Source organism: Narcine bancroftii, chromosome 14, assembly GCF_036971445.1.
Source record: "Narcine bancroftii isolate sNarBan1 chromosome 14, sNarBan1.hap1, whole genome shotgun sequence".
Taxonomy (NCBI): Eukaryota; Metazoa; Chordata; class Chondrichthyes; order Torpediniformes; family Narcinidae; genus Narcine; species Narcine bancroftii.
Window position 1 is genome coordinate 9,368,064 of NC_091482.1, and position 14,888 is coordinate 9,382,951.

The 14,888-nt window shown below is 43.4% G+C and overlaps 1 protein-coding gene across 5 annotated transcripts in view; it reads right to left on the bottom strand.

Moving 5' to 3' along the window:
- cluha (clustered mitochondria (cluA/CLU1) homolog a) overlaps nucleotides 1-14,888 on the bottom strand; it is a 95,399-nt gene that overhangs the window by 40,210 nt on the left and 40,301 nt on the right. For 4 of the 5 annotated variants that reach the window (XM_069910257.1, XM_069910258.1, XM_069910259.1 and 1 more), the window contains 7 exons: nucleotides 13,880-14,051; nucleotides 12,103-12,246; nucleotides 9,655-9,782; nucleotides 7,486-7,640; nucleotides 5,245-5,370; nucleotides 3,339-3,486; nucleotides 219-311 (listed from right to left, as the gene is read on the bottom strand). In XM_069910257.1, coding sequence (XP_069766358.1) covers nucleotides 219-311; nucleotides 3,339-3,486; nucleotides 5,245-5,370; nucleotides 7,486-7,640; nucleotides 9,655-9,782; nucleotides 12,103-12,246; nucleotides 13,880-14,051 — 966 coding nt within the window. Of the gene's footprint in view, nucleotides 1-218; nucleotides 312-3,338; nucleotides 3,487-5,244; nucleotides 5,371-7,485; nucleotides 7,641-9,654; nucleotides 9,783-12,102; nucleotides 12,247-13,879; nucleotides 14,052-14,558; nucleotides 14,754-14,888 lie in introns of those variants that run through there. The other variant, XM_069910260.1, reaches the window with a different exon arrangement.

The following is a 14,888-nucleotide window of genomic DNA, read 5'->3' on the forward strand; positions in this document are numbered from 1 at the left end:
AAATGAATGGGAGGGGAGGTAGGGAGGGTGGGAGGGGAAGGCGGGGGGGGGGGAAGAAAACGACACTGTATATATTTGATCAATGTGGTTTATAGTGTGTAAAATAAAAAAATAAATTATCAATGTTATTTGACATTCAGTAAAGATCAAAGGAACTGCTCAAAAGTACAAACAATTATAAGGTTTTAAAACGAGAACGGAGAAAATTTTAATTTTACCTTGAAAATTGCGCGTTCACGGAGAAGTCGATCGGGAAGGTTCTTGCGGGGGAGCTCTCGGGTGGTTTGTAGTTCTTCATTCCAATCTCTGGTCTACAAAAAATATGGAATAAATTGTAGAAGAGACATTTAATGAGGATAGCATTTATTTGTTATTTTTACTGGAATTTTATTGTTAAGTTCACTCCTTTGAATTAACAAAGTAGGAAAAGTGCAATTATGAGTCCCAGAATTTTAATTTGATTAATTTAGAGATGCGACATGATAACAGGCTCTTCCTGCCCACGAGCCCACACTACTCAAATACACCCATGTGACCAATTAACCTACAATTAACCCATATGTTTTTGGAACATGAGAAGAAGCCCACACAGAGACAGGGAGAGCTCCTTGCACACCGATCATTGGTGCTAATATTATAGTGTTGCGCTAACTGCCTCTAACAACAACAAAGCAGGTAAAGATTGGTGGAGGGTTGGCTGCAATCCCGAGCAATTTGTTTAAAGGGAAGAGTGTGCATTTATATCGCACTTCCTCTGATCCTACGCGCACCCTAATTTATAAATGGATAGAGTGCATGTTTTCTAAATTGAGTAGAATTCTACATAATTAGCAAGCAATCCATATGAAAACAATCTAACACGTGGGGCTGGGAGAAAATCATTGGGCCAGGATGTCTTGTCCTTTATTTAAATTTACCCAAGTTTAGCACCTCAGAAAATTCAGCAATGCCTGCACCTTCTTCCATAGAAGCACCAAGCTTGCAGCTGAAAATATTAACTCAACAAATTAAACTGAGCAAACCTCCGGTAAACCCACAGGGACAATTGCAATGTATTTCTGTGAGATGTTAAAAACAGGATTGCTTCCAAATTGAAAGGAAAGTCCACTAAAATTATGACCAAATATTTATTTGTATTCCGATGCAATGGGATTATTGGAAAACCATCAGCTACCGCCACTTTGCTTCAGTCTTCACCACAACCATGCTACAAACACAGGCAAAAAGCACGTTTCCAAAGATGAGGTGAGAGGAACTGCACTTGACATTCGGTAATATTTGATCAAAGACCTCTGGAGAAAGTGAGATTAGTGGGATTCAGGAAAAATGACCTGGGGAAAATGGTTGTGATTACAGAAGATCAATGATCACACCGCGACATTGCACGAGCCACTCTGTGCAGCGTCCCAGACACTACTCCTTCAGCTGCGACAGGCAGGCACAGTGGTTAGCGTCACGCCTTGAGAGCGCCAGTGATTGGGACTGGGGTTTGAATCCCGCACTGCCTGTGAGGAGTTTGTACGTCCTCCCTGTGTCTGTGTGAGTTTTTCCTTGGAGCTCTAGTTTCCTCCCACCCTACAAAACGTATTGGGGGTGCAGGTTAATTGGATGTAATTGAGCGGCACGGACTCTTGGGCTGATAGGGCCTGTTACCATGCTGTATATCTAGCCCTTCACTGAAAACTGCTCACTGATGGCTGTAGAGCTTCTGTTCACACGTCCTTAGGCAATGACACAGTCTGCCTGCCACATTGTGGCGTGGGCACAATGAAAATAGCAAATAACATTCACTCTTCCCAAGTGACAGGGAACTCCTTCTCACCTCGAAGAATAACAGCATTACAATCAACACATGGGGATCAATAGTTTGCCATTTGGTTTTCCATTCACCAGAGACCTAACTAGACCATCTACATCAATGCCACAGCTTTGAGAGCAGACCAGTGGATGCAGATGCTTCAGCTGGTGGTCCACCAAAGTTTTTCTATCACCCGCAAGCCAGGCATGCAAAGGTCCCAAACTATGTGAAAATTCAAAACTTGAGCTCAAGATCAAGACCAAAGACAGAAAAACCCTTTAGTCTGGCATTTCATCCACCTTTTAAACTTGCACTATATTTGCTTCTGATGTTTGCCGGCTGTTGGCACCAATAATTGCGGCAACTCAAAGCTACTCTGTTATCACCTCAAAAGGGGAAAAAAACCCCAGCAATCCTCCTTTCCATCTGTAAAGGTAAGAACCGCAGGTGCACGAGGACACCCACATCTTGGAGGCACACACCATCTCAGATTGGAAATATATCACTGATGTATCATAGCTCGCCAGTGGCTATTGTGAGGTGTTTGAGGAGATTCGGGACATCACCAAAGACTCTAGAAAACTTCTACAGGTGGACCGTGGAGAGATTTCTGGCTGGTTGCTTCACTGGCTGGTATGGAGGTAAGGATAAGAAAAAGCTCCCAAGGGGTTGTTAACATGGCCTGCGACATCACTGGCACCACCCCATCGAGGATATCTACAAGAGGTGGAGTCTTAAGAAAGCAGCCTCTATCCTCAAAGACCCCCATCACCCAGATACTGCCTTACTTTATCTTTTTCTTGCAGTATTATTAATTATTTTTGTAAGGTGGTTGATGCAAACGTTTGCATTGAGATGCTGCCACAAAATATCGAATTTCGTGACATGCAAATTCTGATTCTGATTGCCTCTCAATGCTGGGTAACTGGCTGGAACTCCAATCTACAACATCACAGGAGAATCTTTTCAAGACGATAGTGGTTCAAAAAGCCAGCTCTCCGCCAATAACTGGAGATGGGCAGTAAAAACTGGCCAGTGACGCTAATTTTTGGTCCAGGCAGGGTACTTTTCAGACAAGGTGAGATGAGAGTTGATTGAGATACAAGGTACACATTCTCTGAAATTCTTTTTTGATTGCTGCAACTCCACAGATATGTAAAGTACACTGAAAAAATTATAAATGAAATAACCACGAAAGGAAGAAAGATTATAAACATAGAAGGATACATATTCACAGATGGAGTTAGTGCCAAAAAAGAGCAATGTTACAATAGTACAGACAGATCTTTAGACCAGTTTAGTAAGGAAACACTAATAGCTGTTGGATGAATGATGGGATGGGGGGGGGGGAAGCAAATAAGATAAAAACAGGTGAGTTTCCATGAGAATATGACCAACTATCTGGATATGGGCAGCCTTTCCACAGGTGGTATTACTCAGGCTGGCCAGAGTTCGTGGCTCCAATGAAGTAGGTTGGGATGGGACATGTGAGAGAGAAAGCTAACATGGGAAGTTGGGTTATAAAACTACTCAGCAATACCTGGCCTGGTATGTGCTCTTCATATCCCAGGCGTGAAGTGTATGCATCCTCTGCACGGACACAATCCATGGTGTGGTCCACTGCTGGCGCAGTCCAACTGTACACCTGGAAAGGAGTTGCTATCCTCTCAAAAGGGTGTCGTTGAACCCTACAGATCAATTAAGCACAGGTCAGAACCTCAATATTTTACTGCTCTCTTTTCCTACCCCCCCCCCCCCCACCCCGTACGCACACACAGATCACACTCAGTAGCAAGTGGGAGCATTTCAAGGTAACATGACACTGTTCATTGCAGTAAATTCTCAATCACAGATACCGCACTGACAGCACAACTGAATGGGTTTATGTACTTCTGGTTCTCCAATAGGACTGATGTTGGCTGAGGCCAACAAGTCTGATGTAAATGGACAGGATTCTGCCCGATTCCGATCAGAGCATCCTACAACCATGCAGGTACAATGAAAGTTCAGCAGGAGCTGAGATAGTGGCACATAGTCCACTCCATTGATGGACTGCCTGCACTACAGAGGCAGAACTCAATTGTATTGGGATTCTCCAGTTTTACATTGGTATAACCACCTCCATGATGTCAACCAGATTACATATTTTAAATAATGATTTATTTTAAAAAAATTCTTTATTTGCAGTAATTTTCATAATTCCTAAAATATCTCATACCAGATATTTAAGTTAACAAGAAGCGAGATTCCATCTCAGACCATGATCCTAGGTAAGGATGTTAAGGGATCAAAGCCTTGTCACTATCAAGGACTGGTTACAACTCGCTGCCTCCGAGTGGGGGGGGGGGGGGGGGTGGGGAATAGTCAGTTCTCTGCACCCGACTCGGGTAAGCAAGGGCTGGCAGGAGCAGGGGACAAGCTGATTTGCTCCAGCGGTCTCTGTGAGTCCATTCAGGCACAGGCAATTGCAGCAGATTTAAATCCTACCCACCAGCTGGAGGTGGCCTGAAAGATGGATAGATCTAATTTAACCCTCCAAGTTGCTCTGCTTCCAGAGCTGCAGCGTTCACAGGAGAAGCACAGAACTGCACCCGATAATCTCCATGCAGCCAAACTAATATTCAACACAGCTTCCTCATCATTGGGTCTGTATTCAAATCACACAGAGTCTCATTTCCTCCATCCAGATGTCAACTCTGCATTAGCTAGCTGCCAACTCCATGGCAACAACACCAACCTGTAATTACAGCCTTGACCAGATTTACAAGGGATAAGGATCAATGAACTTGGCAACAAGATCAAAAATTAGGATGATTTCACGATTGTTATGTTTACTGAGTTTGGAGCAGACTGTCACCAGCAGCTTCCTTCACCTTTTAACCAGCTGAAAGAAAGTCTTGCATTTCTTTATGCCCCTTCTCTTCTCAAAACACATTAGAGACAATGCTTAACCCTTTGGACTCTGGCCATTTTTAACCTTAGTATATCCTGGGTCCATGGGTAAACTACAGTATGAACACCAGTCCGAACCAGCTGGTGGTTGGGTACAAAACCAGTCCTGTAAAATGGGGACAAGGAGTATATGTGCTTGTTGGTAGTCCCTGAAAACAGGGACATGGAGTCCGAAGGGTTAATACACAACAGTGCTGGCAGAACTCAAGCAGGCGCCTCCTGCTTCTTGCTTATATCTTGACGAAGGGCTCAAGCCTGAAACATTGGTTATGTCTTTCTGCTATAACGAACACTGTATGACCTGCTGTGGTACCCCAGCACTGTTATATATTTAAAAACAATCAGAATCTGCAGACTTTCATGCTGAACTTAGAGACAATGTTGTTGTGATTTGTGCACAGGAACCATCGACAATTTGTAATTGGGTGACATTGCTAAAGTTATTCAATTTCAGCGGAGGACACAACTGGAAGGTGAAAAAGTGCAACTCTCACCTCTTCTTCTGCAAAGCAGCAAAGTTCTTTTTGAAAGTAGGACTAATTTGACTCAACAATTCCACCAGGGAATGGCTAAGAAAGCTGGGGTTTGCTGGCTTGGGGTTGAAGCTGTAGGCTGTAGACCTGTTGCAAGTAAAGCAATCAGCGTTGTACTACAGGCAAAAAAAATTATTATTCCAAAAAGACACGGTAACAGCACTGTACTTTGTGATCGCTTTTAATTGTATCTCACCACACAACCCAAACCAAAGGGTAAACGATTTAGTTATAAGTCTTCATGTACTTCTTTCAGAATAAAGCCCTTTACCACCAATTACATACATTGAGAAACCAATGACCCATGACAAAATCCTCCAACAATATTGGGTTAAAAAAAAACCATGTTTTAGTGATGGTAATTGATAAAGAATGGCCATATTACCAAGGATAACTCCCCTCTTTCATGTCAGAGCCACTGGATGTTTTTCACTCAGCCTCACTTCAAAATCTCATCCAAAAGGTAACACCTCCAATAGGACGGCAATATCTCAGTCGGCTTTTGCACGCAAGTCTCCACAACGAGTCTTGAATCAGGAAACTTGAGTGTCAGACAAAAGTGCTACCAACTGAGACGTAATTGAAGAAGTCCCTCAAGGGGCCTTGTGGAAGTGTTGTGCATGCATTAAGTGATTTATCTTTTTCCATTATGGCTTCTCTCCGACTTGTTCTCTGACCGGTTCTCACCACAGGCCAATGCAGCACAAACAATGTGCAGTTCACATAAATGTTTGGAAGAGTTATCCTGCGCTCCCTTGTAATCAAATACACAAGGACTTCACTAATATGATTCTCATTTTCTGCAAAAGAATATATGACTAGAGCCATACATATACTGAATAGGGTAGATGAATTACTCCTGATCCCTACATAATTGTTGCATGAATATATATTAACCCTAGCACTATAATGGCACAGAATGGAGGTAATGGGCTCAAGCCCTCAATCAGTTGTTCATTCATGTGGGGCAAGGCAAAGCCAAACTGTGACGGGAAGGGATGTGGGAGAGAGGGGATGCAAAGGAAATGCAGAGCCTTCTCTACCTAACAACTACTGTGCACCTCCATGGCAATGTGGCACAGACTGCTGGCCTGTTTCACTTCACTGGGGGCAGTTTCAGAAATGCAGATGGGATGGTGTAGAGCAACATGGGGCCTCCCACAAAGGATCAGTCATCACATTAAATATATGTAACAGCTGGTATATGCTGTATCAAATGGGTAATTTTAGGAGATCATTTTGATGAAGCTGCAACTCGGCCGGAGTTGGGTGCATTGCAGTGGCCTCCCTTTTTGAGAGTGACCCGACTCGCAATGGCTGCAGGTTTTAAAAAAAAATTTTCATTGTGGCAAACTTGCCCAAATTCATTTGCTTCTACTGAAATTAGTGTGGATTTCAACCAAATGGTAAGTTTCCACAAAGAGCATATCTTCCTATAAACCAGAACACACCAATATAGCAGTAAGTACACAAGCCACGTGAACCCCAAGTTTGTGAGTTTCTTCCAGATCGGGTCACTCTGTCCATGTACGTCGTAACGGGCCAAGCTTCTAAATGTACTCATATGTGGGAATGACCAAGCCAGATATCATTTTCATTTTCTTTTATCTCTTCCCTGCATACTTTTTGCATTTTCCTCTATACCCAGCACTATTTGACGACTGTTACACAACTCCCGACAATGTCATCTTATTTATTTGTCATTACTGCACTATTTGTTGCCAGAGGTGCACCAAAGAAGAGGTACAAGGACTGCCTAAAGAAATCTCTTGGTGCCTGCCACATTGACCACCGCCAGTGGGCTGATCTCGCCTCAAACCGTGCATCTTGGCGCCTCACAGTTCGGCGGGCAGCAACCTCCTTTGAAGAAGACTGCAGAGCCCACCTCACTGACAAAAGACAAAGGAGGAAAAACCCAACACCCAACCCCAACCCACCAATTTTCCCTTGCAACCGCTGCAACCGTGTCTGCCTGACCCGCGTCGGACTTGTCAGCCACAAACGAGCCTGCAGCTGATGTGGACATTAGCCCTCCATAAATCTTCGTCCGCGAAACCAAGCCAAAGAAAAAGTATGCAAAACAAAGCTCCACATGACAACAAACTATTCAGTTTCTCCTATTCATACAGGGAGAGTGTAGGAAAATGGAGAAATAATTCATTGTAAGCGATTAATTATTCTGAAAATGCACTCAGTACTTACTGATTTGTGTAAAAACCTCGTGTTGAAGCAGTTATGCTAACATGCCGATCTTCCGTAGTAACCACATACAGGTACATCAAGTCGCCATGCATCTTGCGGTTACCTGGCGGAGGGTTCCAGCCACTCATGGTTAACACTTTCAGGCACTGCACAGGCTGTACAATAGGAAAACAAGAGGAATTTAAACTGATGCAAAGCTAAGTAATCTAAAATTTATGGACACTGCATTTTACAATGTCCCTTTGTGACAAGGTTAGAGGGCAGCACGAACTGTAAGCAATCTTAGCATAGCAATCCAAGAGATATTCCAATCTCATCCTCAAGTTACTCTTCTTCCAGAGATACTTACCTGCAGATCACATTCAACTTTTTAAAAAAAATCAACATGTAATAAAACAGAAAATGTAATATTACATGAAATTTCCTTGAGTCTGCCTTAAGCCTTCAGGCCCTGAGGCTCTTCGGGATCCCTTCTTGGCACCCTCTCGAATCCCAGTTCTGATATCTGGACCCCCATGAGCCAGTCTCCAGTAGCTCACAGCCTGTGTGGGTCCTTTGACTGCAGGCCGCCAGCAGCTCGCAGCCTGTCTGATTCCCTCGCTGGTCTGCTGTTGTGGTCACTATCTTGTAGGGCCATCTCCTATGCTTTTCCTTCTCAGCAGGGGGTGTTTCTCCCCTTGTTCCGTTCTGGTGATCTCACGGAGTCGGCAACCCTTTGAGGCTGATGCCAACACAAATGCCACCATCCTGGGCATAGACCCCCATGGTTGCAAGGTTTTAAATAAAGACCACGTCAGCTTCTTTAACAGGGCCATTTAAAGCCTGTGCAGACCAGTCAGCATTCAGACCAAATGGACGGACCCTGCAGACGAGTGCTGAGCCTCCACTCCCCTCTCTCCCCAGTCCCCACCAGCGGCAGCGCTGCTGACACAGCAGCTCCAGCAGCGCTGCCGTTCCAAACCACATCCTTACAGATGCCAGAACTGCACTCACCCATCTCACTCCTGACTTGTCCCTTCCTGAGCCACAGTGATTCCGAGAGATGACACCACCATCTTCTCAAGGATGAACAATAATTTGGTTATCAGGAGGTGAGTCAGTCATTGCAAGACTCCAGAATCTGGTCTCTTAGATTTGTGGACCCAAGATAGAGGATGATGCCAATATCAATGATATTAATATCAATGTTTATGAAAAGTTAGGTGGCTAGACTTTAGTGTTGAAAAAAGCTTATTATGTGATATGAATACTAATTGTTACTTATCAACTCTTAGCTGACTGGGGTCAAGGTCTTGCTACACGAGCATGGGTTGCTTCATCTGCCGAGGGGTTGCAATTGGAATCGAACATTGTGCAATTATCAGTGAACATCCCCACTTTTGACATTTTGATGGAGGGAACATCACCTCACGAACCAGCTAAAGTTGGTTGTGGCTATGACAGTACCTGAAGAAACTCCTGTAGTGATGCACCCTAGGGCTGGATGACTGACCACCAGGACCTTGCTGGAGGTCAAGTGCAACAATACCTGCTGAAGACAGTGTGGTAGTAGACAGGACAAGACTTGCCCTGGAGTCACACATTGAGCAGAATTCTCTAAAAGCACTTCAGTGACCTAGTTTACTCAAAATTAATCATTTATTTGCTGAATTAAAATTCAAAGTGGTGGGATTTTAAACCACAATTCGCGGCCTCTGGATAATAAACAGTTACACTACAACACCCCTACAATGGACGGCTAAAAACACACTGATGCTGGATTGACAGCACCCATCACTACCAAACAGCACGTCAAAACTGCAGCAATGTCTCAACGGCTCACACTCAGCACAATCTCAAGACATTGATCAAAAAAATGATAGAACTGAGACATTACCTCCTGTTTCTCTCTCCACGGATGCTGCCAGATAGACTGGGTGGAGTCAGCATTTACAGAAAAAGACCTAAAATCCAGATTGCCCAGGGATTGGGTCGGTCCGGATTTTCAGATTTTCTGGATTCTTGGACGGTGCACCCATGGTGCTTGCACAATGCAAGCGCGCAAGGCAAAAGCCGGGAGTTGTCGAGAAGTCCGAATACTCAAGTGGTCCGGAATTCAGGAGAGAGTTCTCGGGTGGTCTGGACTTTTACTGTACTACATTTGCAGTAGCCATGATGCTTTTTGCTTACCTTTGATTCCTTGGTCTGTGGCTGGAGGAAGAGCAAAGGGCGCTCCTTGCTGCCGGGGAGGATGTGCTCCGGGGGTGTGCAGTCTATTTGCTCTAACTCGGAGCCTTTTCTTTTATGCTTTCCACCCTCTGAAGACAAATGGAAGGAAGGTTTCTGTTAGAAATCACAAAGCCTCCTTTCAGTTATACTCCCACAACCCCTCAATGACCAGACTTCAGCAGAATACAAATGACAAACAAGATTTAATTTATTTTGTAGGACCACTTTTGGGGACTTTAATCCAGAATTTATTTGCAGTTATGGCTTCATTTGCCACGCCAGCACCTCTTCAAATCGGAGGTCTCGTCACGGCTGTCAAACTGCATCAGACATTAGCTACCAGCTGATCAGTAGAGAAACCAAGCACCTGGATTTAATAGCTGAACAATGCATGGCTGACTATTCCCAACCCACCTTGGTGAAGAGCAAACAAACCACGGTTAACAGCACCCAAGAATAGCTGCTAACTACATGATCCCCATTGTAAACCGTGAAGCCGTTCAGATTGTGGAATTCATTTTGCCTTTTAATAGAGCTCAATTCATCACAAGAATGAACAATTATTGACCATTTTCCCCTCTGCCAAGAGTTTTGCTCAACTACAGTTCTAAAAGCAGTCACAAAAGTGACAACTATTCTCGATTTTGGAGGACCTTTCCTGGACCCAACACATGAATATCACTGAGATAAAAGCACGACAAAGCCTCGACTTTCTCAGAAGTTTCCAGAGGTTTGGTATGACATTGTAAACTTTGGCAAACTTCAGAGATGTGTTGTGAGTCCCGAGTGCAGTTCTGGTCACCTCACTCTCGGAAGGATGTGAAAGCCATAGAAAGAGTGCAGAGGAGACTTACAAGGATCTTGCCTGGTTTAGAGAGCAGGCTTTATGAAAACAGGTCGAGTGAACTCAGTCTTTTCTCCTTGGAGGATGAGAAATGACCTGATAGAGGTGTTAAGAGGATGAGAGGCATTGATCGCGTAGATAGTCAGCTTTTTCTCAGGGCTGAAATGGTTGCCACAAAAGGATATGGGTTTAAGGTGCTGGGGAGTAGGTAGAGAGGAGATTTTTTTTTACACCCGCAGAGAGTGGTGAGTGTGTTGGATGAGCTGCCGGCCACGGTAGTGGAGGAGGAGATGTTAGGTCTTTACGAGACTTTTGGATAGATTAGTTTAGAAAAATAAAGGGCTGTGGCAAAGCCCAGTAATTTCTAAGGTAGGGACATGTTCGGCACAACTTTGCTGGTCGAAGGGTCTGCACATGCTGCAAGTTTTCTATGTTTCTATGACCAACTGCATCGCGGCCTGCTATGGGGGCATCAGTACCTCTGAGCAGAGAGCACGGCAATAAGTAGTGGACACAGCCCAGGACATCTCAGGCGAAACTTTCCCCACCATTGAGAAAATTTAAATGGAACGCTTCCGTTGGGGAGCAGCAACAACCATCGTCAAGGACGCACACCACCCTGGACACGCTCTGTTCCCGCTGCTGCCGTCAGGAAAGAGGTGTAGGTGCCACAAGACTCGTACCACCAGGTTCAGGAACAGATGCTACCTCTCCACCATCAGACTCCTCCACCACAGACTCAGAGACTCATTTAATGACTCTTATTTTGTGCAATATTTAGGATTGAATATTTATTTTCTGGACTGCAGTTTGTTTACATTTCTCTCTTGTATACATATCTTTTCTCGAGTTCAGTTTTTGCACTGCCACTAAGTAGAAATTCCACCTGGTACTCTGACAATAAATCTGAACTCTGAATTATTCATACAGTAGACTGGCAGTAGTATTTATAACGACATGCTCACACATTCTCCCAGCAGATGAGGGAGGTGGTGCGAGGTGAATTGGGAGGTGTTCAGAAACAGGAATCTTTGCATCCCTTTCACCTTACATTACGGAGTCTACCTTCACCTGCCACACAAAATAATAATCAGGACTGGGCCGGGGTTCGAATCCCGTGCTGTTTTAAAGAGTTGTACATAGTGCATTTCTCGAGGGGCTCCCATCCTTCAAAAAGGTTAATGGGTGTAAATTGGCCCATTACAGTGCTGTACATCTAAATTTTCAAAAAAATTTAAAACTCGGTACAGCTGTTTTTTTTTGCTATTAGCTGGATTACTTCTCTAAACTAATTAGACCCTTCTAAAAAAAAACTCCTTGAAACGTACAAGTCCAGTGCCGTAAAGTAATTCAGTCTCCAAAATCTTTTCCTGTGTATTTTATAAATTGTATAGGGCATGGTCACAGATGTACATTAAAGTAACATTTGTCGTCCAATTGAGAGTAAACAGAGGACATTCTTTGAGTTTGAATAATGACCAACGTACTAATGTTTTGCCGGAAGCAGAATCTTTAGGGACAAACATCACTGACCTGTGCACGCACCCCCTTAACCAATTTCTTACCTCCCAAATCTCCCTCAGTGAACATGCTCAGGAATGATAAGGAATTGCAGTCCACACCATTGTAGGAATCAGATGGATCCAAGCTCTTTAGAAGATCTCTGATATGCCGCACATGTATGCGGGCTTCCCGGACTGTGTATGGTTCTTGGGGAAAACACACACACACATATATATATATATATATATATATACAGAACAGTAAGAAACTCAGCTTCATTTTTCTTAACACATTTTGAAACAAGGAACTTCTTTGGTGAACAAAGTAGATGGTCAGTCAGTGCTCTGGGTTGAGACCCTTTATCGAAACTCAAGATTCTAGTATCTGCAACATTTGTGTTTTTGACAAACTTCTTTGGCCAATTTTCTTTAATCTTTCCAGAAAGATTATAAATCCTACCACACTGCTCATTTAGGTAGGAAACCACCATTAGGACCCTTTGAAATCTCATGAATTGGTTGAGACACAGGTTTAGTGGGCCTGTTGATCAGAGGTTGAGACCAAAAAGAGATATGAATATTACTGAAAAACAATTTGTTTTTGAGCCAGATATAAATTACACTAATGAGATCTGACTGGCTTGAAGGGGCTCTTAAAAAACATGACTGAGATAAGTTCTGGAGTGCAATTCACAACTATTCATTTAGGGTGGATAACAGTCCCTGCAGAGCACTGAGTCGTTATTTTGATTTTGATGCTCCAGTCAAGATGCACATGTGTGCCTACGCCTTCCTTATACTTGGTTCATGCTAAGCTGTGATATGAACCCCTGCCAACTGTCAGAATGAATCACCCCTACCCTAGAGTGGAGAAGGTTGATGTCGGGAAGGCTGGGGGGTGTAAGGGGCCCTTTTGCTCAGTGACATAACCAGACAGGCATGGTAAGTATTTGATATATTGAGGACTACAACAATTGCTTCATTTGTTGGCAGACTGCATGAATCCTATGGTTTGCTCTTATTACCTAGTGTTGGATGTGATACCCCTCAATTGTATTTGCCTACCTGCTTCTCCCTAGTCTAAAGCTCTCCAAAGAACAAACCTACCACCAGCTCTCTCAAGGAGCTTCTCCACTGTGAGCCATGAGGCAATTCATTTCTGCATTTGTGCATTATTCCTAATGCAGCATTGTGCCATGAGGACGTCATGGATTAATGCTTTGGACTCCGTGTCCCAGTTTTCCGGGGCTGCCAACAACCGCATATACTCCGTGTCCCAGTCTTTTGGACTGGTATTATACCCAACTACCTGCTGGTTCATACAATACTTTACTTCTTAGAGGTTTACCCATGGATCAAGTCCAAAGTATATAACGGTAAAAATTTCATTACTGTCACATTTAGAATGTAACATACATGAAATTCTTTAACTTTTGTCTACTGTAAGGCAGACAGAGAATCGCTACTTTGTCCAGAAACCTACAGCACCTGGTGTTCTTAGGCGGTCTCCCCTCCAAGTACTGACCAGTCCTGTTCCTGCATAGCTTCCGAGATCAGACAATCAGACAATCCCCAGCTGTCTATGAAAGGTTAAAAACGATCGGAGTCCAAAGGGTTAATGCAAAGTTCTGAAGCATGACTTAAACTGTATATAATCTTTTAATGACCCCTTTCAGCGATGATGCCAATAATGTTCTTGTTCCTGGAAATTATCCTACATCAAACCAGGTTCCGGTATATCAAATTTAAACAAGACCACACAAAGTTTGGATTTTATGTAAAATTTAAATTACTGGAGGAAATTAGGGCAATTCCGAACAGCATGTCAATACATCAATACCTTCCACTACTTTCAGAATGGAGCCTTCCTGTAGGCCTTCAATCGACTTGAGCTCAGAGAAGTTGTCCAGAACATTTCCATCCAGCTGCAGAGAGAAGCAGGTCCGATGGCAGGTGTCCTCTCTGTCCATAAGGACCTGATGAATCTCCTGCACCATCTCCTGGGGAGAAACCTAGGCCGGAAAGGAATCAAATGACATAAAAGCAGTTTTTTTTTTGCAAAGAATTCCTTTTTTGAAAAAAGTAAAACATTCTTAACAAGTGCAATAAATGCATGATTGTGTGAAGAGCCAGAAAGTGCAAGAAACAATCAGTGAGGAAGCATCTGTGGAAAAGTTTTTCCGAAAGTTAGTTTTCCCTTCTTCCCAAATTTTAATTGGTTTCTCCATCCACGATCTGCTGAATTCTTCTCGCATTTTCTACTTTTATTTCTGATTTCCAGCATCTCCATTTTTCTCTGAGTTGACACTAAAACTCAGTCTCAAGAAGCCCTTAAAATTGCCAGCATGGGAGGGAGAAATCCAGACATTATGGCCACAGCAGTGATAGCAGTTTCTCTAATAATGGAGCATTGAAAATCAAGTTGCAATAAAAACATGACAGCTGGAAACAGCAATAAACTTCTTGGTCCAGCGTTAAAACATAACATAACCGCAACTAATTATTCAACCCACAGTTACCTCGCCCCATTGTTTATCTTTGCTGTCGGAATCTTTCCACTGGTCTTTGTGGGTTTTTTTTCTTCTGTGTATCATGACTCTTGGGAACTTTCTTCCACAGAGAGAAGAGACACAAGAGATTGCAGATGGTGCAAATGGGAGCAAAAACAAATGAGTAGAGAAACCCAGCAGGTCAAGCAGGATCCGTTGGAGGAGATGGGGTGAGGAATTGTCAGCCTTTCTGGTCAAATCCCGGAATTAGAACCCTTATCTTTACCCCATTATAGTTGGCCATTATTTATGTAAATTTGTTTACCTTCTAGATTCTGCAACAGGAGATATCACAGAAGT